This window comes from Neodiprion fabricii, chromosome 3, assembly GCF_021155785.1.
Source record: "Neodiprion fabricii isolate iyNeoFabr1 chromosome 3, iyNeoFabr1.1, whole genome shotgun sequence".
Taxonomy (NCBI): Eukaryota; Metazoa; Arthropoda; class Insecta; order Hymenoptera; family Diprionidae; genus Neodiprion; species Neodiprion fabricii.
The window spans coordinates 39,577,678-39,603,298 of NC_060241.1; the positions used below are offsets into that span (position 1 = coordinate 39,577,678).

General features: G+C 47.4%; 1 protein-coding gene across 3 annotated transcripts in view; it reads left to right on the top strand.

The window, feature by feature from the left end:
• Positions 1–25,621, top strand: part of LOC124177872 (dachshund homolog 2) — a 183,044-nt gene that overhangs the window by 128,829 nt on the left and 28,594 nt on the right. For all 3 annotated transcript variants that reach the window (XM_046560766.1, XM_046560767.1, XM_046560768.1), the window contains one exon: positions 14,322–14,405. In XM_046560766.1, the coding sequence (XP_046416722.1) occupies positions 14,322–14,405 (84 nt within the window). The remainder of the gene's footprint in view (positions 1–14,321; positions 14,406–25,621) is intronic.

The following is a 25,621-nucleotide window of genomic DNA, read 5'->3' on the forward strand; positions in this document are numbered from 1 at the left end:
TTTATTAAGTTAATTAATATAACCATAAGACTTGAATCTCGATGTGAAGCATCTGTCCATTTTATTGTTACCGACTATTGCGAAATCAACTTATCATGGCAGACGTAAATAACAAAAATTGGCAACAATAAAATGGCACTGCATATAAATGTTGCCATTTTAGTCATAAATTATTATTATCATTATTATTATCATCATTATTATTATTATTATTATTGTTAGTATTATTATTATTACCATATACATAGGTACATAAATTTTAAAGATTTTGAATTCATTAAGTATCAGTGTAACAGTTCTTATATAATAATTATCGTAATATTACAATAGACATACAGAGTGAGTTTATTGAAGCGAGCCTTTCGGACTGACGGCCAAAGCCGCCGATCCTCAAGACTCAGAGTCACCTCAAGTGGCGCGAAAGGATCGCGTCAAGAGACCCTCACGGTATATAGAAAAACAAGCACATCTACACTATCATGATATACATACATATAAATTCGATGTCGATACGTATACATATACATATACATACATATACATATATAAATATAAATATACAAATATAAATATGAGTTATGAGTTATGAAAATAATAAATGAATTATAAAGACGAGAAGTTCTGAATCGAGCTTAGTCTTTTGCTTGATCAATCACAGATACGTCGAGCATTGTGGTATTTTTCATAATTATTGTTCACGGCTATTTAAGACGCACTGCAACGATCTAAAATTCACTCACCGTATCTGCCATTGATCAGGCACAACTGAACTCGTGTATAAAAAAATTTGTCACTCATCATTTCAGTTGTAGGGTACGGTTGCTTTTAGTCGTACAGAGCAATGTTCCAGCGGTATAATTCCAATCTCCTTTTAGGATCAGACGGAATGTTGAATAATAAAAGAAAGTCGAAGATTTTGAATTGGTTCCAGGCGAGGTTTTCCAATGATGAAAATTCAATAATAACATGACAGAATGGAATTATAGCCGCGGCGGTGTGAGCTGGGAAGGGATCGAGGCGGATTGGTGATAGAACGAAGCATCGGGGCAGATAGTTTCGAAAGACGGGCGGTGCAGGTACGCTTAAGCCGTTCAAGCAGTGGCATCACGTGTCTCGAAAGACCCAATTTAATACTCGAACGAAGCGGCATCTCGTTTTACACCATATGGTTTTACATACGCGAGCGGCGGTGTCGAGTTACCCGGCGTTATGCCTTATTTCACCTCCTCGAACCTCGCGGTCTCTTCGTCTCTCCGTCTCGATCGCTGCAGCTTAGAAGACTTTAGAGGCTCTCATTTTCAGCCCACCTTGAGGGCGGCGTGACGTCGGTGCTTCTACACCCACCAACGCGAGCCAATTCACGCGGGATGACCGGGGGTATTATCGACATACGCGTTGTCCTCCTTTGTGCGAAGAGGTCTACCACCTACCACCTACCACCTACCACCTTTCCGCAAAAGGACGAAAGTCACCGAGAAGACGCGAACGAAGGCGAGAGGCGCGTCTCTCGTAACCCCTGGCTACATTTTATCCTCGCGTGCCGTCTCCGGTTTCACAAAATACACCCCGCGTCACTGTTTATCTCTTTTGCTCCGCGTTCCTGTGACCGTGGTTTATAAGGTACTCCTTGCGGACATCGTCGGTTCGGGATATCGGACGAAAGCTGTAAGTGACATTGAGAAACGTCGCGTGAACGGAACGGAGGAGCATTTGCAGATTTCAATATCTATTCTTACGTTGAAGGAGACTGCTAATCTGCACTTATCACAGTCGATACTCGGCAATGTCATTCTCAATTCAGCATCGATTTCGGGCTACACTGTACATTGTTTATATCTAATGCTCAGCCTACGTGTCATTCAAACTTCCGAATGATTGTACGGTAAAATTGAGTGAGAATTATTTTACACAGTCATTAATGTCGATAAAGAGAATTCTGAGATAAAAATATGGTATGAACTCTGATTTATCGTTTGACTTGCCCAAAATGTAACATTATTTATCATCTTCATGGTCCTGCTGACAGTTTCGACGACTTATTTCGACCTGAAACCAAGGTTTCAACTACTCAACCATACGTTAAATTTGTCTCAAGTCTATCGCGATACTTGAAATATTTAATCATTTCTTCAACTTCTCGCCAAGACTTGAAATTCTAGGATTAATTCGTGGAGCAGAAGCACGCTGGTGACTTCCTACTGTAACGGTAGTATTTTCACCCCGACACCAAGGCATCGTTAACGTAGTACGCGCGTGTAAGAAATATCGAATCACGACTTCGCCGTACGTACGGAGCTGGGAAATATAGGGGATGGTTAATTCTTGACCCCCCTCGTCGCCGGTGTTTGGTTCCATTTTATTTTTTTCCTCCTCCTTTTCGAAGAATTTATTCAAGCAGACAATACGGGTGGGAGGCATGTGTAACTGCGTCCAGGTCGTCGCTGCCGATGGTGATGATGGTGGTGGTGATGGTGGTGGTGGTGCCGATGCCGGAGTTGCTACTATCTCCGATCTCGGAGATAGCGACGTATGGCGGTAGGTGGATATCGGCCGTGGGTGAGCCCGCACACACGCGTCTCTTGGCGATGAGAGAGGCGCCCCGAGGACCAGGGGGCCCCCGGAGGGAATTGAGTTGTAGCCGGGAGTGGAGGATCTTATGTAGATTCCTTGTAGATCGTGCGCCCGATTCGATCGCGATTGGCTACCCGGTACCGGGTTAATTAAAATTGTAGACTCGCCGCGACTCTCTCTCTCTCTCTCTCTTTCTCTCTCTATCTCTCTCTCTCCCTCTCTTTCTCCTTCTCTCTTTCTCTCTCTCTTTCTCTCTGTGCATTATACGTGTACAAACCTGCGTGTCTCTCTACCTCGCAACTTGCGAGTATCGCGATTTTTGGTCACCGCCTGCTCCGCGGAACCGGACCTTATACCCACTTGCCCGATCTCTGGGTTTATCAAATCATCGGTCCAACCACGTTCAGCTTATGGCCTAGCCGGAAAAGCTCCGGCTTTTCAAGCGACTAGGACTCTGTCGCTGTGATTCTGCTTGGCGTGGTCATCACGAGGTTCCAGTCCTCTTTAATCACCGCTCGTATTGGACGATAGACCAAGATGTCGGGAGAAATACAAAACACAATTTCGTCCGTATAGAATCAGTGAGTAGAAAACATGTTTGTGTATCAGTATACGTCGAGGTCATGGATTATACCCTTTCATTCAATATTCAAAGTAAATTATCGCCGAGACATTGTCGTCGCCGCAACTGAAAGGGGGCGGATATCGGAGTGATTTCGGTTCCCGGTTAGAGAAGACAAGGTCGCCGGGGGTCGGTAGTGAATTACCGGTATAAGAGAGGCAGGAAGCGGGAGAAGAGTTCCGTGATCTCGAGGCCGATCAGCAGACACGTGAGCGAGAGAATAACTTTTACAACCGGACCGGCGATGCGGCAGCATGGCAGCGTGCATCGGGATCCAGGATGCAGGACTTCGACTCTCTTATAGCTTATATTATACCTGCGTTCGGATACCGGTTTTTATTGTGTTTAATGTTTACTTTAATTAGTGCCGTATTGTCTTGGATTTAATTAAGACCGAAATTAGTTTATTAGCCGGGACACACCCTCGCCCGTTAATGCTTCTTGTGTATACCAATACGCAGCCGCAGACCAATATCGGAGGCACACATTCGTCTCGGTAAACGGCACTCGCGCAGTTGTAGGCGTGGGTTTGGCCTGCAGGTTTCTACTAGGCGCATCACAGGTACCTGTATCAACCTACAATAGACTCTGCAACACGCGCCGGATATGCTTCGCACCCATGGGTATTATATGGTGGCGCTTGGCAGTAAACCTTCTACACCTTCATCCCTCGCTTTCCCTGCAAAGTAACGTCAGACGGAAAAGCGAGCCGCCTCATCGATCCTTACGGTATTTGAAAAGACTTGGGCTGGTTGGCACACTATTCAAAGATAAATTTTTAGCGCATTACTGAAACTGTTGATACACAACACGCTGATTCAAAGCTGAGCATTTGCGCAATTACTCTCTTAATTTGAATCAGCGAAAATTCACTGACTCCCAGTTATAAGTATACCACTGGAAAAAAATCAGTGCACATACACTGACGATGCATTAACTTTTCACTCACATTTCACTGATTGACAGTGTATACACACTGATTTTCTCCAGTGGTATACTTATGACTGACTTATGTTTAGAGAGCAGTGTCAATGTCGATTAACCCCAATCATAATGTAGCAATTAGATCCCTCACTTTTGTAGTGGTGGTGCCAACTCGTCCCATTGATACATTCTGTCTTTGAGGTTGGATCTTGTCGGTGGGTGCTTTAAAAAAAAAAAAACTAACCACGAGAAATCATGACTACACGACGCGTCTTTCGATTGCTCGTAACCCTCGTAACTCATTGTAACGAGTTATTGTTTTGGAGAGATGAATCCAATGCTTACTATTGAGCCGTGAATGTACTCTCGAGTATCAAAAACGAATAACATCGTGTTTCGTTCGCATCCTTTATTTGTAGACACTGGAATCATTCCGATAGATAGCTTCCGTTACTTTTAATGTCATCGCAAAAGGATCGCCGCCGGATGAAGACGGAAGTGAGAGACAAAGCAGAGGTGCCGACTAGCTCAGGTTTCAATGCCCGATACATGATTGTTCGCGAATCGAACATGGCCGAGTATAATAAAGCCTGTGTGAAGTATTAGTTCGTGTATGCGTACACGCCGAGCTATAACGTGTAGATATAAGGCCGCATCAATTATATCAGGTTGGTTCCCATTATTAGCTGCCTATAATTTATTACTTTCCATCTTAATAAGCATAATAGTTCCCATGCCATTCTGCATCACCGGGGCTCGTATAACCGCGACCGAGTAGGGTATTATTTGTGCGATGTGTGCGTGTGCGACCTCTGACCCAGAGACAATCGTTAAGGTAGCGCGTTGGGCGGTTGGACTCTGGCAACAACCGGCGGATATTTAATTACCTCCAACGAAACGGGGCGGCCGAGGGGGGCAAACAACGCTCTCGACAGAGGAAGAAACATTCGCCACGAATTCCGTATGCACGTGCATTATATCTTCCTCCCCCTCCGCCTCCCAACCTGTATGCGTATTTACGCCGTAACCCTAGCGTGAGTCCATCCTGGACGGGCCGGAGATAGAGTGAAAAGAAGTATAAAGACTCCTCGGGCCGAAAGAGAGACAGAGAGAGAGAGAGAGAGAGAGAGGGAGAAAGAAAGGGTCAGACAACAACGGTACCGCACGTCTTTATAAAAAGATTCGAGAAATATCCTCCATTTTTTCGTCTCGATCGTTCTCTTTTATCGGATATGGATTTGGGAAATTGTTGAGAGAAAAGTGCAGCTTGCATCAAAAAAAAAAAAAAAAATACACCAACCGCAGAGACGTGCTAAATGCGCTGCTCGTGCAGTGTGATTAAAACGGAAGAGTATCGTTCTTAATTAAGCCGATCCGCAATGTATTATACCTGTGTAGTATAATGTATAATGCGATGATTGATTATCCTTCTACAAAATTAAAATCGTTGGATCAAAGGAAATTGAACTAGAACCGTCTTTTAACCCTCAAGTCGAACGATTCGTGAATGTAAACCATTTTTCTTCTCATCGCTGAGTCTGAAGACTACAATCTCGAGAGTCGTTGGAAATTTGTACGTATAATGTATTTTTTCCGAACTAGAGGCAACAAGAACTTTTTTTTGAACCTCGATGAAATGTGAATGCTTGAGATAGAGCGGAACGAATAATCGTAATCAATAAAATCTTTGGAAATAACGAAACGTTAAACGACTGCATTCATGACGGCATTGAATTTCCTTCTACCGACGTGAAATCTGAGGCAGAAAATTGCTACTATACGAGCGTATAAATTGGAATACACAAAAATGAATGTATGTAATTGAAGTAAGACTAAGAATCGGACATGTGTATATGTATACGACAAGTGCAGATGGCGATGCTGATGTTAATAATCAGAGTTGAAATACCGAAGAAGCAATCCGCGCGGTTAACGCTTTGCGGGGCATTATGGTATAGGGACTGGAGGCGTTTATTGGCCAGAATACAGAAACTGGTTGTACGGCGAGGCTGGTTGCCTTATTATTTTTGCCCTGCGCGCACTGGCAAGAAGTTAGCGAGTTGAGATCAGCTTAAGAGTTGGGCGAGGAGAAGGGAAGAGGGGAGAGGAGAGGATCAGGTATGTCGTCTCAAACGGGGGCCCTCAACGAGGCCAGAAGAGCGCATATACCTCGGTTCCCGTAAAATGAGTAAAAAGAAGAGGGCGCTGGGATAAAAAGGAGGAGAAAATCCGAAGACAATACGATGTTGCCGCGGCCGGCCGCTTGTCGGATACCACCTCGGACCCACGAGCAGGCTCCGGGAGGGCGGCCCGCCGATTGTCAATTAAAGAAACCTCGGGCCTTAGCATATAGCACCACTTAGAAGGCCCACGGCTCGAGCGAGGAGGCGAAAGGGTCGCGGGGAGAAGAAAATAAACGCAACTCAACGCAGCGCGGCGCAACGCGCGCTTTGCACCCGCGCGGAATTTAAGAGTTTTAACGCGCTAGAGAGAACCGGAGAAGGAAGGGGCAGGAACCCCGAGAGGATAATAAATTATCCCTAACATGGGAACAACTAGTTGATTATTTACTTAACAATAAAAGAACTCGCCCCATGTAGCTTGCCAAGCTCGCTTCGCTGCACCAGCCACGGCGATGCGAGTACTCCCTCTCTTCTTTTAAATTGACAACGGAACCTCGCAAGGTGTCCTCCACCGATGTTAACAACACTCTGCCGGATTCTAGAGTAGGTGGAAACCATTCTAACGCATTTTTTCCGCGTCTCTCAAAGAAATTTAACCATCGTGATAAAGTCGATCCTTCTATTCTTGCTCCACCACTTCGAATTTTGAAGTTCGGACGGTAGATACTAAATCAGTTATCCAAAAAACTCTCATAACCACTTTTGTCACATCAAAGTATCCTCGAATGATTGTCATTTTGAGAAAACATGATAGAGTATCAACTAAAGAATACGATACAATCAGGGGTTGACTCCATCGTCTCATGAAAAAATACATTTCGAATGTTTTCATTCACTCTCATATCTCAGATTCAGACTGCGAATGAACCCGCAAGTTCACGCGTGGCTTGTGACTTCCGATCCCGAGCAATGTGAAACACGCCTCGCTTCGCTGGATCGGAGTTACCATCCCGTTCATCGGCAATGATCCGATCATCCGGGTTTCGGAATAGAAATTCTGATCGAACCTTGTCTGTCGTGTCTGGCAAGCAACGGAAGTCGACGACGGAAGAGGCAGCCGAACACGCGGGTAAGTGGCGTCTGGTCTCGACCCCAGCATCTCATTTTACAGAAAACTGGAAGGTGGGTCTGTTTTTCACTTGACTGGGCCTGATCCTTCTTCTTGACCTTTCGTCTCATTCATGGGTTTGGAAAAGGGCACCTGCATCTGATCCGAAGCCATTTCTCCTAGCCATCTTCTACGTTCCATGTTACGGTGCCTAAACTGGTCGACTTGTTTTGCTGTCCTTTTTCCTAGCTGACGAATGATGGTCGCGTCAGCTTTCGACTTTTTACTTGATCGTTCTTTGTGACAGTCGATGCTCCTCGCCTCGGCCTGCTGCAACAGATCGGGCCTCGGTGACCGTAAATTCATCAGCCGAAGGAATAAAGTGGTTGGTTATGTGCGATTCCGGCTGAAAGCCACGCAGCTCGAAAAGTTGCACTGTAACAAAATCCTCGTTTCTTGTGGTAATAAAAGGCATCGTTAACCACGACACGAACTACAAGTTGCTCTTGTGCATATAATTCCTCGTTCTCTCGTAACCCTCTTTTTAACTGTCTGTAAATAACTCCTTTTATTTACCCCTTTTTGATCCTGGTGAGCTGCATAATTAAACGGTAGTTAAAACTCTCCTGTTTGCCAGCCTCGGCTATGCATGCACGGTGCTTCTCTTTTATATTAATCAACGCGCACTTTTGCTGAAGGCCGCACGCCACAGAGAACGCGAGGTTCCGATGAACTTTTTTTGTGGACTCTGGCTATAACAGTTTCTTTGAAATCGCAGTAAAACGGTTGCAAGTCACTATTAGGAAGATAGATGAAAAAATTCAGCGATCGCTTGGTCTTGAATTCCAGTATTGCAATACCAATCACCCGCGAAAAGAGCCTTCTGGAAGAAGACGAGAGAAAAGGAGCACGAGGAGTTTGATGATGGAAACAAAAGTGTGCGAGTGAAACTTCCGAATCGGCATCTACTAGTCCATAAAGATCATATCGGTGGGCTGGCAGTTGGGCGTCCTGCGGGTCGTTGTTGAGCGCGCGTTGACGTCTTGTTACAATACCAGGTGGATATTTACGATCTAAAAATAAACAAGAAGGTCTGTTCACCACGTCTGCAGTCGTTAGGCGACTGAAATAAGGGGATCTGCTAGTGTGGGTGATGATATTCCTGTCTACCCGGCGCGCGCTCTTGTATCACGATCGTTTCCTTCGAAGCATACCCCGAACAGCCGAAAACCGTTTCACGAAATCCGCTGTAGTTCCCAAATAGCGCACATAGACAATTATGTTCCTAAAAATGACGCGCAGATTTATCGATATACGGAAGGAGTCGATGCCAGTTCTGAGACACGCATGAACTCGGGTGTAATTACTGTCATGGTCCCAGGGACAGCCAGTAATATCGCTGATCGAGATCGAGTGACACGAGTAGAGCGCAGCTGCTGGCTACCTGCAACTAGCAAAGCGAGCGCCATGCTGTGGGGAAAATTGCAGCGTAGAAATTAACGGTGATATTTGCATTTCCGGTGTCGGCTCGTGTTAATACGACCCGTAAGTGGCCGGGACATGCGATTCGAAGGACGTCTGGTTACTGCGGACGCGAGAGTAAAAGGACTCGGGCGACGCGGAATTTTCGACGTTTCGAAATCGGCCGATTCTCCGTCCCCGCGTCTCGCGAAATCAATAGCTCGCACCTCGTAATTCTGGGATCGTAAGCGGGCGGCCGCCATAACTCGACAGATTACCACCGGCGGAAAGGACCTGCCGAGGCTATCGGCAGAACCAGAAAATGCTTTCGGCCGTATCGCGACGCGGTCCGAGGCGAAGAGCCGAAGGTTAGCCTTTCAGGAGATAGATATTACCAATATACCACTCGGCGATCGGTAGGTACGGCATGCGAGTATCGGGATTACTAGGTGTCTACACGCGCGTCCGTTCAGCCTATAATTCCGGTTTGACAGACGCTTTTAGTCCGGCTCTAGCTACACCGATGCAGTACACCGCTCCTCTTTTTGCCTCGACTCACACGGGCCGCCGCTGTAGTCGCGCTAATATAACTATTTACTCAGTGTTAACACCTCCCCGTATAATAGACCCTGTTTAATATTTGATCGGCTAATGCTTTGATCGAAATCGAGCCTTGTCCCGGGTGTGTAGGACCATATGCCGTCCACCGTCCTCGACGACGCTATCTTTCGCACACGCGTGCATGTTCCTGCATGCTCGTTCGTGTTTTCGGAACCGCTAACAAGCCAACGGAGCCGGATTACCGGGACAAAAATCAGGAATCAAGACGTACGCCCGTGTTAATTGAACGTGAAAACATTGGTCGAGCCGTCGCTAAGCTCGAATAACCGTCAAGCTATCCGACTTGACGTTCGAGGTAGCGAACTTTGCGGAGTGCGAAATTCCGAAAGACGCAACGAACAGTCCGGCCTAAGTCGGGCGTCTATCTGTTCCGAGGATCGCTTTTAACCGATAAGGTAATTAAGAGTGCAGTAAAACGCGTGCTGTCCCAGCGCCGGCGCTGAACCGAGGGACCATCTGCTGTCCATTTGAGCAACGTACGACAAATATGTACCTACATATCTGTATCACTCGACTGACCACTTACAGCCGACTCTGGGGACGCGGTGAGCCGGGCTGAAAACCACCTGTATCTCTTTAAACGTCAAAGTGTACCTGCTGATAAGCCGGCACATTCTCGTGTTAACAAATGGATTTGTCTATATTACTTATGCACATACGTGAACAGCGGGTACAGTTCAAAGTGGCTGCATATCTGGACAAACGTCGGAACCGCGTGCGATAAAAGTGTTGATCACTTCCAGCTCTGCGGATTACGGTTTTATTGTTAGACCCGAATCAGGAGTGACGTCTGGATGAATGACTAATCGATCACCGTTTTCTCTGAATTCCGGAACGCGAGTATCTACCCAAAAAAATTCGTTGGGAACGGCGATCGTGATCGAATGAAACTTGAGAAGCCTATGGGTGTTTTTTGAGTTAGTGTAAAGCTGAAAACTTCTGGGTTTTATTGACGTTCGGTTGCGGTTCTGCTGCGGAAAACGCGGCCTGCCGCAGGGAACAGGAGAAATGGTCGAGTTACATCGAAAGCCGCTATTCGTTGTAGCGTAATCCTATTTTCGTTAATGGTTAATGGGAGGCAAAGTGGCCAGCAGCCGGAACACCGGCTAAGTCCGTCTTAAACCCGGACCGAACCCTTGTAGACTATTCTATTCTAGGCCAGGATTATAATCTGCATCGGATAACTATTGGCTTCTACGAGTCGCGTCAACGTCCAAACTTGGGAACATGCTTCCGTCCCTTGGCCCTCCGGCAGAGCCGTGCAAGAAACGGTGGCCCCTCGCGCACCGTGAAAACGGGGAAAATTTTGCAGCATCGAAAACTGCGGCTAAGGCGTTTCACCGAACTGCACAACCGGAGTCTGTCCCTGGGATCTCGCGATCTGGCCCTCGCGTAATGACAATTATATTTCGACCGGAAGGGGAGGGCCCACCCTTCAAGAGAAAACGTTTAATTACTATTCAACTATAATATGCAAGGGTAGAAACAATAATATTCTACAACCCTTCGCGAATGCCCCTACCGTCTAGGCAAACACTGCAACATTAGGATTAGCTGGGATTAGGATTTCGGATTTATGAAATTCAAATCTAGCCACGGGAAGCGGGAGAGCTGAGCTTGAGAATGAGGATCGATTGATCTCAATTCGCGGTCAGCTTTGATCAAAATTCGTCGATGCAAACTAGCTGCACTCGCGTCAAGTTCACAAGTACGAAACGAACGACGCCTCGCCCCTTACGCTCCTCCCGTGTCGTTGTAAATTATAAAATAATCCCCCGGTTAATTCCTATCCATAGTTTATTACCGCACTTAATCCATCAGTTAAATTAAATTCATAAATACCTAGCTAGACCTCCGAGATGTTTCCCCCCTTCTCTATCTCTCGTTTTCTCTCTCTCTCCCTCTCTCTCTTTGCCTCATTGGAAATACACTTCCACTCAACTCTGCTCTGCTCTGCAAGAGGCGTTCCACGGTACCAGGCAGCTGGAAAGTTAGACTCCAGGACGGTAATTGCCTCCCCTTGATTGAATTATATTAACGTTCGCATTATTAATACCTACCCAGTTATTTATATTCCAAATCTGAATGGCCATTGACGATGGCTGTGGCTCGATCAGGGTCGGGAATAATTTCCGTTAAATTCATTTCACATTTCTTTTAACTCCCTATGCTTTTCCGGCCGCGATAGACACGTTTTCTAACTTGATTTCACGTCTCCCATTGTGTAAGAAAATTAACATATTATTTCAGAAAAGCCTTCAACGCGTGCCTAATATTTATCCAGCGAATGTCTTTTCCGCTCCCGCGATATTCGAAACACGGAAACCACATTATACCGGCGGAGCGATTGCCGATCTATGCCGCCCCTTGTAGGTACATCCGCCTTATTTATACACGTTCCCGGGCTTCTCGATGTGTGCGCGAAAATGTACACCACGCACATCTACACGGGCGATATTTACTCCTGTATAGGCGAATAGCCGCGGGCGGTTCGCCTTGTTGTTTCTGAGGGTGGGCCTCCGGGCATGCGAATATCTTAGCACGTGGCCTCGACTTGACTCTGGGCTAAGGACGGCGGTGCAACAGTCGCTAATCAATAATCATGCCCTTCCAATCCACTCGCCTCGCGAATTCGCAGCCGCGTTTTCTCGGCTGGAAAATTCTCATCGGCCAACCGTTATAACCTCCCTCCGTCCCTCACTCCCGCCCGCCCCGCATCGTGCACGAAAGAAGAGAATTTTTCACCTGCGGTGGAATTCACCGCGTTTTCAACATCTAATGAGAATCCCCTGACGCGTTATTCAAAGTTTACGACCTGAGACCGAGTCTAATTGAAATAAGAATGATATAGAGTTTGCGAAAGAGCCTGAATTAGGGGGACGCGGCGATGCCTCACTTAAGAATCGGATCCCCCATGTACCAGCCACGGTGGGAAAGTGACTATGTGCTTTCGCAGCATCACACACTTCTTCGCATATTAATCCCTGCAACTTTAATGCTCACGACCCCGCAGGCTAATTTCAATACGCACATTTTCCCGCATAATTGATTTACGATTCTTCTTCTTATCCACAATTTTCTTCTTCTTCTTCTTCTCGTTATCCTCCCCTCTCTTGAAACCTTGATGTATTTTTCGACCGCCGAAAATTATCTCAAGGTAGTAAATATGGTGGCTGCACGCGCATTTGCGGGAGTGCATTTTAAATGATAACTCTCGGGAATCGGTCAAGGGGCGGAATGACGAGGGTACGTACATTAAGAAATGTCTGAAAGGTCGTCTGAAGCCCTCGGCGAAGGTGTGGAAATAAAAATTCACGGGTCGTTGAACAAGGTCGTATCCCAATTCCAATCGAGTGAAGAAGGTGGCGCAGATCGGCAGGCAGAGAGGCGGAAGGCAGAATGTGGAACTGGTAAGCCGATAGAGTTTTAAATTCTACGGCTCTAAATCAAGACGCCTAATTCGGTTTGCGAGAAGGGACGAAGGCTCGCCCTTTTTTCCCCCCTCCGTTCGATTACTTTTTGGTGCAACGATCCGTCGCCGCCAAGGCTATAATTCGGTCAATTTAGTACATGGCAGTCGATAAAATGACGATTATGGCCTCGTCGCGTGAAACTCGCTCGGGGTTCTTTGAATACGGAGAAAAAACAGTCCAGCATCGAAACCCGCCTCTTATATCCCAAGAAGGATCGCGGGTAACCTCGAAGATGGGACGAGGGATGAACGAGGGGAGGAAGGAAGGAAGGAAGGAAGAAAGGGAGCTCGAGGTAAATTGGAGCCTTGGTGGTTGTGTCCGGTAATTTTGGCCGGCCGCCCGGACGTCGACCGGCTTTATTCCGCAAGTTGCATGGCGGCTCGATCGAAGAGATTCAATTTGAAACGCCGTGCAACGTTGTTAAGAAATCGCTGCGAAAACCCTCGGTTACTGCAAAATTAAACGCGTTCACCAGCCGTTATGCCCACTTTAACCTCGTTATCGATCATCGTCCAGAGTCCCTCCTACCCTCACGCCTCGTTAGACTGCATCCGAGAGGAGACGCCGTTGATTAATTTATTAGACAGAGCCTGATCCTGGCCGTGGATTTTCCTACCAGCGTCCCTTCGCCAGGTGAAGTGACCCTTCCACTTCGGAACTCGACCTGCACTCTACCTACCGGGGAATAATTCAGTCCGAGGAAGATCGGGTCCAAGATGGGAAAGGATCGCAGCAGTTAGCACCGGCTGAGGTCAGGTTAATTTGGCAATAACAGTCCTCAATTTCATCGCCGGAGAAATGAAGAGCCGGAGACCCGCAGGACGAGAGATGAGAATAGGAATATCGCACGGTCGACTGGCTCCGTGATTAAATCCAACGGTTCGCGAGCACGGATCATCGCGGAGCGACCAGCCAGTTCGGGGAACCGGAGCAACCAGGGCGGGCATAGTTACCTCTAATAGAATTATATTAAGAAGCGAAGCAGAAGCCGCGCTGCACCGAGCACTTCTCTCTCGCTCCCTCTCCTCAAATCGAGCAATGTATCCCACCGCCTCGACTACCCTTCTCGCTGTACTCGTCCCTTGGCGAGCACTCTCGAATGTTCGGATTCACCATCAGCCAGTGTCCCACCGCCATGCTATCCCCCCTAAAGACGATCCACCGCCCCCTGCTTGGCTTGGTGGAAGTCGCTGGGTCCCCGGAGAGCCACTGGGAACCAGATTAGGCATTTCGAATCTCGGAAGATGAGGGTTCCTCGCAAAAGTCCGAAACAATCGGGAGAGAGACGCTATTAGTCGCGTCAAATTGGGCTATTCTAGACTGCGGAGTGTGGTGCGAAGGAATTGAGACCGTTGGAATGACGATGAATTTACTGATAAAAAGACAATTATTCATAATGTACTTTTGTCACGTTTCAGCCGAACTTAGGATGGACGTACTCAGGGAGAAGGAGGTTAAAGACAGCTTGGAAAGGCAGCTACAAGATGAACAGAAGATCCGTGGTGAGTGTGAATTGTAGTTTAGGCAGAACGTTGTACCGATTTCTCAAAACTTCAGACCGTCAAAACTCCGAACGTCATTAACATTCACGTTTGTGGTAAACTCTTCGCGGCACATGTGCACGTTGGTAATATTCGGAGTTTTGATAATTCGGAACGTTGACCCAAGCCCAAGATAACCACAACATTATTTGCTTATTTACACTCCGCAACAATCTGTGCATCGAGCATGACCGCGGAATGGCTTCTCGGCACGAGAGGGTTAATTTGGTAACGAACCATGAAGCCGTACATTTTAAACTAGCTGCGCACATCGAGTCTGCCGGCTTAAAGGCCCTCGTATCCTGTTGCCTGACGCTCAAGTCTCTCTTCGTGGATGTTGGCTCCGGTGGGATGAAGCGGGATCAGGAGACGGCAAATTCAGGCTCTGCGATCGCTCAACTAACTTTGTATCAGATGCCACTTCGGAGTATCGACATAGCTGCGCAGTAGATGCATCAGTCTTAGCCTCCTAGATGCCTCGCGGACTCGATGCGATCAACTCGTAGACCAAAAGGATTCTGATTAAAATTGGAAATCGAGATCGCGATACGCTGCAAATGTGCGTCTAAGAACACGCCGTGTTTGGAGACGCGTCAAGGGTGCGTGGTGAAATATGGGGGTGGACAATGCGTGTCAGATAGGTTGGTACCAGCTTCCCCGGTCGTCGATTCTCTGTTCTCGTCTTCGCCGTCGAGTTCGCGTTACTCGAGTTCGAAACCGGACGAGCGAAGTACACGCGTTCAAAGATTGATGACGCGGCTTTTTCCTCCAGGACGATTTTTCACCCCAAGATTCTTCCTTTTCATTTTTCACGTCTTCTCTCTCTCTTCATCCGGTTCGCGGGATTACAAAAGCCGTTCAAATTCACATCGATTTGAAAAACTTTTCCCGACCATATTGACGTTTCTCTCGCTACTTCCTATTATTTATTATTTTTTTCTTGTCGAACCTTCGAGCGTGCATCAGCACCAAGACCCTTAATGTCACACTCGCAAGCTATAGCTGCGTACAGACTCTGTGCCTAATATAATATCCTAAAATTGTATTTAAAATGTGACATCGGTCTGACAAGCGAACAATAAAAGGTTTATAAATATGTAAAGTCGAAGATAAGGAAATCCACGGGGTGAAATCCCGCACCACCACCGCCACCCGCCTTTATTAAAAGACCATTTCAACGAGCCCCGATAATCAATAAATTCAACCCCGACTCCGCCCTTCTAACATCGCAAAGCGGCAGCTCGCAGTTGCACATACACCTTCTATTCCTGCACGCGGAAAATTCTACCAATTTCGACAAGCGCGCGGCGCATTGCCTTGGCCTTTGTTTATCCTTCGCGAAAGCTGAACTGCAGTCGATGGAATCGAGGAAATCGCGGGAATCGAGGGAATCGACTGCCTCGCCTCGGTTCTGCACCCTCGCGGTAACGCGAGCCTGGGACAACACCGGTCCATTAGTCAACCAGCTCGGTGTCAATACATGAATATGACAGGCCAGTCACTGAACCCAACCCTAGGTCTCACGATGTCGAGTAAATAGAGGAAACCGTCCGATCCTGCACGTGCTGGACTCACGAACGAGACACACGTCCTTGCAAGTCGCGCTCCTGCCCACAGGACTCGCTGACATTCGGACATTCGCCTAAGAATATCAGCAGCGCGGAGGAACCTTACCAAGATTCCTTCTCCCGTGCGCCAACAACCTTGTTCGCAGTCGGCGTCGTATCGTCTTCACAGTTGAATGATCGAGGTCCTGAACCGCGCGTGAATAACACGCGCATCAAGCACGAGACTCGGTGGAAGGTGAGACGTGGTGGGGTGGTCTCTGAGAATTTTGAAGACAGGAAAAGAAACCACCCTTGTTAGTAACGTCGTTAGTTTCGCGGGGTGAGGAGGGGCGGCGAGAGGAGGGGAGGAAGAGGCGGGTGACACGGTGTCTCTTACAAGACAGTCATTAGTCGAATGAGAGGAGATATTTTCAAGAGTGTGGGTAAATATCCGTGCGACTCGTTCATCAATCATCTGCAACTTCCAGACGACGTGGACACACATACAAGTAAAACCGGAAGATGCACATCTTTTTCTTTCTCCATGTGTGTGTCATTTGTACATTGTACAGGCACGTACTCGTATTGAGATACGTAGACGGACGACCGAACGAAAGGCGGGAACACGTGAACGCCTGCTCCAGAGCACCAAGTTACTAATATCACCTTACGAAGGCTGCTCCTTAAAACGACGGGATCAGAACCTTCGATTCCACGTGTACGACACGCAGCTTTCATGGAAATTAGATCGCCGCTTGTATATCGTCAAACACGGGTGTATGCGTACGATTTTAATTAGCGATATATTTTGATGACGGTGCTTGTTTTCTCGGTTGCCTTGGTATGGTATTAACCTCAAATTCCATCAATTCAAGTGTCCAACTCTGAGACGTACCTCAACATTGACTAGTGGTAGGAACTCCATGGGATTGTCCACAGCAAATCCAAAGTCTGGGGTACGGAACGAGTTTCACAGTCTCTGTAACCTCTTCAAGAGTCAAACATGAGGGATGGAATGGCTGAGAGAGCAAGGAAGGGGGATATTAGCCTACTTAATAAGCTGCTTGGCATTTCGATAAAGGTTGAAAGTCGCTGGGGTGTACGCATGGGGCGAAAGGGGGATTTATTGTGTCTTGTGCTAGGTAAAGCCGCGTTTCGTCTTCCGTATACCGATGCAGAACAATATAAGGCGACCTTTATCACCCAGACGTACAAGCTTTTACTGCCAAGGGGTTCTCAGGCGACATCCAGCTGACAACGATTGCCTGTTCGGGGTATCGATCAGACTGTCCGTAGCGGAAATTGTCTGACATTACCTTCTGCATCTCCGTTGTGTGCAGCCGTGATGTGCATAGGAGTATCAGTGAGACGGTATTGATTGAAACTCGGCACATAACTGTGGATTACAAAGACGATCAGGGGGCGAAGGGGATTAACGTTCGATACGCGATGTTAATGAGGTTTACGACTCGAAGAACCGGTCGGAACGTATTCCATATACCGTTTTCCTCTCGTAATTGAGTAAATGTTTAAGGTCTAAAAACGAGCGTAAAAATATACATCTTACGAAACGTACCCCGCGTGTATACATATATGATAATACGGGTACGCGGAACTCGCGCAGGAAGGAATTAGTGTTTTCACGGTTTCGGTTATGCAGTCTCGCATACTTCCGCGTTTCTTTTTTCAATCTATATAAACGAAAAAGTTCGTTTACGTAGCGTTCTTACAGCTGGCAGTCAAATTATGACCTAAAGCAAGCCGAAAATTACACCCGAAGACGGATATTGACGGAGCACAACGCAGCCGAAAAAAAAAACGAGTTAACGGAAGAAAGGAGAGACAAACTTATGATTGCGGAATCGTAACACAGCTTAGCAAATCAGAACTGGATACGATTGTCACCTTTCAACCATCAGACAGCACTGATATTTCTTCTCATCGGTAATATTACGGGTGATGGAAAAATCCGGCAGAACGAACGAGGCGACGTGAATCTTCGCAGGTGGCGGAAACGCAGAAAAACGGCTCTGCGATGAAGGTTAAGGCACGAAAAACGATGACTTGCGGTAGCGAACGAGCGGCGCTGACGTCTTGATTCGAAGCTTGGTTCTTACGTCGAAAATCCTTCAGGGGGGAAACCGGGGGGCGTGGCTGTGTTCTCGATGGGATTTGTTTAAGGCTGGTATAACCCCGCAAGAAAAGTAAACAATTTTTTGGCCATTTGACGTCAGGCGGGCCTCTTCGACCTCTTTAAACGGATTGGAAAATTTTTATCCGTGTCTGCAGACTCCTCGGCGACGACGCGACGTTGGTATTTATCATCTCGCACTGACTCAAAAGATAATATTAATATTATAAACCCGGCAACAACGTACCTTCGATATCATAATAAATAGGCAAACTTTGAAACCGACCTCGGAGTTTCCCGCTCACCCGAGCAACGCCCTCCAGTCTCTCGCCACCTCTGGCCACGATCCAAAACCGGATGTTCTGGCCGCCCGCCTCTGTCTATAAGGGAAAAAATTTTACTCCTACAAGTACTGAGGCCAGCTGCTGTTACGTGTACTGGGTGTAGGTGCCGTTTCACTCCTGGAACGAATCTTGGAAGTTATTGATAAGCGCCGAACCGACGCTCACAAATCCATCGACACCGTCAATGGCCATGATCTGGTAGACAGTATAACTTTGTATGGATTCTGCACGTTTTTGGAAAAATCGTAGTGCCTGATCAGCTGTCAGAGCTGCAGATGCAAAACGTCGGTACGTCGGAAGTCGTCGATTTTGATACCCGCAGAGAACTGGTCGAGTGGCTAGAAGCCGGGAGATGCGACCGGGGTTGCGGAAAGAGATTTATACGACCCTCCCCCGAAGCGGGTTCGCTCGCGAATTAGCCAAGCTGTGACGCCAGGATCGAGTGTCGGAGTAATTGGGCCTCGGGGGACCTGCGGCGCCCGCTTTTCCCCTCGCCGTCAACCTGCGTCGCCATTTCCCGAACCTGGACGTGACGCGCACGCCGAGCATCATCGGGCCGTGATTATTAATCCCGCATAGAAAGAGTTCAGAAAATGTTACAAAATTTCGGAAACAGGCTAAGATAGAATCGTCTTGGGTCATCTTAACGTCAGGACAGTTGAAAACTGCAGATGACTTCTTAGGTTAGAGGCTGCACCGTTTGTACCGTTGGCTGGCAAATTGATCCTGACAATATAGCCTGCCGCCAAGATCGATTCGTCATCTAGCTGAAAATGGAAAGGTACAACTTGTTTGCACAGTGTTTTTCAAATACATCGAGTTCAATCGGAACAAATTTCAGTGCTCTATATAATACAAGATTTAAAGTTTTAATCAAGAATGAATCTCAGTTGGCAAAGTTTGTTGGAATACAACAAAGGAAAGCGAGTACTTAGCTGCGCGTTGAAGACAAAAAAACCCAGTTCTTCTGTCTTTTGAACACAAAAATTATTGTTTCAATTTCGGTCAAAGAACCGTCCGGCGTCCTTGGATTGACGCGGACGGAAAAGAAGGGAGGGGGATTAACTTCGGCTTTGTCGCCTTTTTCCCAGATATATAATACACGTTTTACGTGGTTAGGACCGGGCGGCGGAGCCCGACGATTACACTTTATCGATGTACAGAGTGTATTCCTCAATTTCCAATGAGTCGGAATAGGAAATAAACGCCGTTGAAGCATGTCGACAAAGGGGATGCCGATGTAACGCCGAGCATGCCGCGCGGCGCTTCGGCTTCGGCCGAGTATGAACCTCCTAATGTTCACACGCCACGGTCAGCGGCGTGACTTTGTTTCGCAGCCCAACGGAAGGGTTCAATGAATCAGAATACGGCACGTAGGTACCCACCTACGCCCGTTCGCCTATCCTGCAGCGGTCTGTCGTCGCCGCGCCTACCTTCGCACCTACAAAGCGAGCGTGTTTACAAAGGCCTTCTTCCGCGAATTTGCATTGGGAGGTGGGGGTGTCCAGTCCTCTCGCGCCTCCGAGCTTCGCCACCGTTTCGTGCCAGCCTGCCGACAGCTTACTTCAAAGCGTCGCGACGCCGCCCCCCCGTCTCCACCGCTGAGTCTTGTTACCTCGACGAAACCCTCTCTCGAAGGGTTGTCAACCCGGCACATCCGCCACCCTCTGGCTCTGTGCTCCACGATGAGCATCCTTTTTGCAGAAATGTCACTGCGATGTCTGGGATTGCGTATAATCGAGCTTCGGAAGAACGCATGACTGTAATGCTGCGAAGTCTGCAGTGGTGACTTTAACCGAGCTGATCGAGGGATCTGAAAACGGGAACTTGTCTCGGCACATGTTGCAACGGGAATGAAAATAAGCTCATTGGAACCGATCAGTTCGTTGATCGACCAGTCGTATACTGCCACATATCAGGTAAAGTTTCGTAATTCAATTAGTTCTTGCACATTTCAAAAGAAATACTGAAAATCTGCACGTCGTTCTTGGAATCTGATGTTACGAAAGAGGAGAAAATCATTCGCTGCAAGCTTCGGGAGGCGTCCAATCTTGGAACCCTATAAAACGTTTTCTTAGCTCAAAAGTCCAATGCAATTGAAGAATTCGCGGTTTTAAATGACAGCTTTTCAACTATATTTTGCAAAGAAAAATTAATAAGACTAATGCATCGTGTAAGCTATCATCTCCATGATCACTGTGAGTATAATAAAATGAGGGCTACGTTTGTAGATGAACGAAGTATTCGAAAATAAATGATCGATTCCCGGCGAATCATTATTATCCAGGCTATCATTTTGAAGCTGAAATTTCACCTTTTCTCGCTTTATCGATGGCTGCATTTTCCCTGTATTCAAAAAACGACGCGTCCAACTGTAAACACTTTGCTGCGTCTCGTACATTCCGGTCCGTTCAATACGAAAGTGTTGGTTCAAAGTTCACTAAATTTTTTTTCCAATGCTGTTGTTCAAACAAAACGTAGACGGCAATTTTTTCGAGTTTGCGGAACGTTCCACATTCTCAGTTGTAACTTTATCAGTTTTTGGAATTTGGGTCTTGTCAAGCGATTAAAATGAAGCTGAAGGATCGCACTACGATAATATACAAAAAATAATAATAATAATAATAATAATGAGGAAACGATCGTGCAAAGTCGAGCAAGTATTCTAACGGGAGTGAGTTGGAAACACTGTACGAGCATTCCGGCACCCTGGAGAATAAATTGCCGTCGGGTGTTCATGTTTCTTATGGTGTTGATCGGCCGCATCGTTTCGACGCAGATCCGATGGCAACGACAAGGAGCGAAAGTACAAAGCAAGGGAAGCTGACACGGCCGGGGTCAACGGTGACGGTGCAGGCGATGGCGTTGCGGTCACTTTGCGAACTAAGCTGGCTTTGCTCTCGGTGTTTAATTAAGTTCAGGGATGTTACGGGTGTCGCTGAGCACTCGCCCCTCGACTGGACGCCCCGCGCCTCTGCGGTCACCTGGGCATCGTCTGCAGGAGGAACGCTAGCTGCAAGGCGCGAATAAAAACAGGGATCGAACATTCCCTTGCGGAGAAAAGCTCCGGACGCGAGCTTTTCAACGCTCGATTTTCCCGCTCACAAAGGCTTCGCCCGCCGGAGCTTACAGGCGTTGTTCTCCGGGCGACGTGCTTGCAGGCATCACGGCTTGACGGATCATCGACTCACAATCGGGCAGCCGGTGTATCGCATGCACTTCTAGATTTACCTGCGTACGCATGCCTACTTCTCCTCTCTGATGACGCCCCTCTTTACATCCTTACGTAAAAATAGAACGTACGTCGACGCGTAATACAGAGCCGCGAATTACCCACGCTTCGACCGGCTCTCCACTCGCCGACGGTAATCAGTGGTCAACCGAGAAAACGAACTCCGCACGATCCGGCTTAAGGCTGCGCTCGGGACTCTCGCCTTACCTTTGCAGCATTACGAATCCCGATTCAGAGGTTTTCAGACCAACTAACAAAGAAGGTATTCAAGGTTGATCTCTCCGATTTGATTTCTTTTGCAATATGTTATAGTAGTATCTGTCATTAAACACTTTAAGGGGGTGCGAACCACCCTCCAAAGTAAAGCGTATCAACGGGGGATTTGGCAGTTTCACCCACAAGAACGTAATATGTTTTAACCAGTCGAACTGGAAAAGTTTTCTTATAATAAGAAATGAAAAATTTAATTTTCTCAATCAAAGAAAGGGAAAAAAAATTGCCAAATCGCCCTTTGACATGCCATACTTTGGAGGGTGGTTTCACCCTCTTAAAGTGTTTATTGGCAGATAAAAAAAAATGTATGTCACTTAGTTTTCAGTCTACTGTAACATATTACAAAACGAATCAAATCAGAGAGATCGACCTGGAATACCTTCGTTGTAAAAAAACCCAATGACTCTGCGTGCATGAAAATTGAAGCAATCATTCAAGCTGCTTGAACGAATTCTTATTGCTATACTGTTCCAAAATCATTGTTGGCCTTACGTCAACTGTCAGTCTCCAGCTCTTAGCGAGGGTCCTGACAGCAGCTTTTTGATAAATGGCAGGTGCAGGTGTAAAAGTTGAGATTGCGAGGAATCGCGGCATCCGGAGATGCAGAGCAGAGAATTTGCGAGTGTGAGCCAGGGTACGGATAGGTTGCAGGCCGATGATAGGGAAGGTTTCCTGCGGATCGTTGCGCGCGCATATTCTGATATAATACTTCCGACGAACACGCGGTGGGGCGGGGGGTCGAACTCCGCACCCCGCTGAAAAATAAACCGTCATGTGAAACGTAGCGAAAAATGAAATTTCAAAGCTTATTCGCATGCAAGGTGAAATACGTGAAAAACGACGTCTAATCTCCCTTCATCCGCAGCCAGCCAGGCAAGAATCGGCGCGCATGATGAAAGAGAACTTGCTGCTGCAGGTATTACCAGTTTCTCTTAAATTGATACGAATTTCACGAGTGCGCCTGGAAACGAGCGAGAGATAAAGACAAAAGAGAATAAAGAAGGTATGTTCACCTCCGGCAAGAGTTCTTTTCGCGCGTGTAATATCGTCAGGCGATTCTTAACTTTGAAGGAAGGCTCGGTTCATCCACCCCCCCCCTATTATAATCTTCAATTTTCTTACATGTGATTGTCTACGGCATGATCATGCAATAACACCCTTATTATACCCTCGCAGTTTGCAGATATACCTATGTTTTCATTTGCGCGTGCCATGTCGCGGCCTTAAGCGAATATTATATGAAATACTTGTAACCTAAACGTGTGTAGGTATAATAAATACATACCTTCATCGCTGCTAGGGTGTGACTGTACGCGTATTTTCGTATAATACCGGGGAATATACACCTTCGTAGGAATGTAGTTTGGTAGCGATAAGCTAGTTACCCTCGCGTCACGCTTCAAAGCTCAAATATTTAGAATGCCCTAGGCAGCGTTGTTGCACAGCGAAAATATATCTATCCACACGATATGCTGTCCAACTGTAGGTTTATGTTTACACATAGAAAGTACTCCGACGCAGTGGCAATTATACGTATTTCTGCATACGTACATATGTTTATGACGGATGTGCGAATTACTGTCATGCCATGGGATAATTCGTCTATAACCGAATGAGTAATAGCTACAAATCATATGGAGAATTGCACTGACTACTGACAGCTAAACCAGGTGGCGACATGCCCTGGCAAAGAGATCTGTTGTATGCTGTATAACAATGAGTGGTACATTAAACGCAGTTGCGTTAGGTCCGCTCCATAAGTGCGAGCAAGGGAAAGTCTTAAGTGGACCAATTTTCGTCAAACCATTCGTGGTTCGTAAAACGAAATTATTTTCCTACCGCACGTATAATAACAGTGTCGAAATATGTGTGCAATGGAAAAAATTATCGATGGTGCGAGATTGCATAATCACGATCATCCGCGGCAGCTCTTTTGCTTCGATACGAATCATCGTCGTAGATATTCGAACGGTGTTCAGAGGATTCGGAGGTCGGATCCATGGTCCGTAGATAGACGGCTGGACGGAGGAAGGAAGGAAGGAAGGTATTTCCATGAAGAATTTTCCGTAGGAACAAGAATGGCGATTTCATTGTCAGACACACTATCCGCAAATTGGAATAAAAATACCTACTCCTTCCGAAACTGTCTCGTGACGCGTATTTAACCACAAGGAACCTGCGGTAATGCTCGAACCGCGAGACGCCTTCCGGATTTCGCCGGAGGCCTGAAATTGCCCGGAATTAGTACGGTGTAAATAGGTGAAATCACACAGACGGTATAATAAAGGCGGGGGTAGGTAACCGGTCATTAGCGACGTCGACGGTGTCAGTGCCGGCGGGTGGCACGACGGGTGGCGACCACCCGGCGAACCGCCGTCACGGCAGGGAATCACGCTAGCCGCCGGTTGTCATTATCATCACCTACGAGTTAGCCGCATCCCATCAAAAATAGACGCCGCACCGTCCATTAGCGGCGAACAGTCGCAGTCGAGGGCGCGTGCCTCGTCCTTTCCTTCGCGAAGATCTTTCGTCGGGGGGTAAGGCACGTCTGTTGAAACGCCCGGGTTCGGTGAATACGCGTAAAACATTGAGGTTCGTACCCACTTCCCGCGGACCGAGAAGCTCGAGCTGGCTTTCTATTATGCATGCCGCCCTTATTGGCAGTAAACGGGCTTACGCAACCCTCGCTGTCCCCTCCGCATCGACGAGCCTGCACGCCGCTAACCCCCGCAAATATCCTACGCCGCGTCAACCATTTCGCTCGAAATTACGACCGTAGACATATTTCTAATTATTACCATTGCCGCCGTGGCGGAGGATGGGCTCAAGTGCAGATGGAGCTGGTCGAATACCGTACCGTGGTACAAGTGCTACACCTGCCATGAGGTTTAACGCCTCTTCCTCGGGGGGCGAAGAATCGGATAAAACTGATTTCACAAACGAGGAGCTAACGGGACGTATACGTGGCGTGATCCCGGATCAGCATGAAAGCCCCTGCAGTGAACCGCGGACTGCCTAAATGCGTATAGAGAGCAATTTGGCTCGGCGATGATCGTCAACAGTCATCAGCAGTCATGAACGGTCCTCAACGGCTCGTTCCGGATAACGGTTATGTCACGTGTCGTGTTTGGGTTGTAATCGTTCGGCACCGATTGTCCAAATGATCGGTTCGGCGGACGAGTCCGAAGCTGCATCCGCGTTATGGCGCTTGACGAATTCGCCCGTCGATTAATTTCCACGCACCAGGCGGGATATCCGAGAGTAATGCGACAGTCCTGCTGATCGACGACGCGGTGTTTCAGGATCGCTAGGATTTCGGCTGAGACGTCGAGACCTCTTGTCGGAATATCTTGCCCCGCGGAAAACATTTACGGCATTTCGGTGATTTCGAGGCGGGGCTGCAGCGGCTCAAGAAGAGGGGGGCGTAAGACGGTGAGCTAAGATGTTCGCGGTTTCTCCAAACCCGCCAAGCTGGGGTCCCTATCCGTAATTACGCCGACCGCAAGCGAGTCCACGGCACCGAGGTTACACAACCGAGGGTGGCCGGTATTACAAATACGTGCAGATGATGGATTTTTTCATTCGTCTCGACAGTTTTAACCTCAACGGTGAACGGATAGAAATTCATTCGGATGCTTGTATCTGCACCG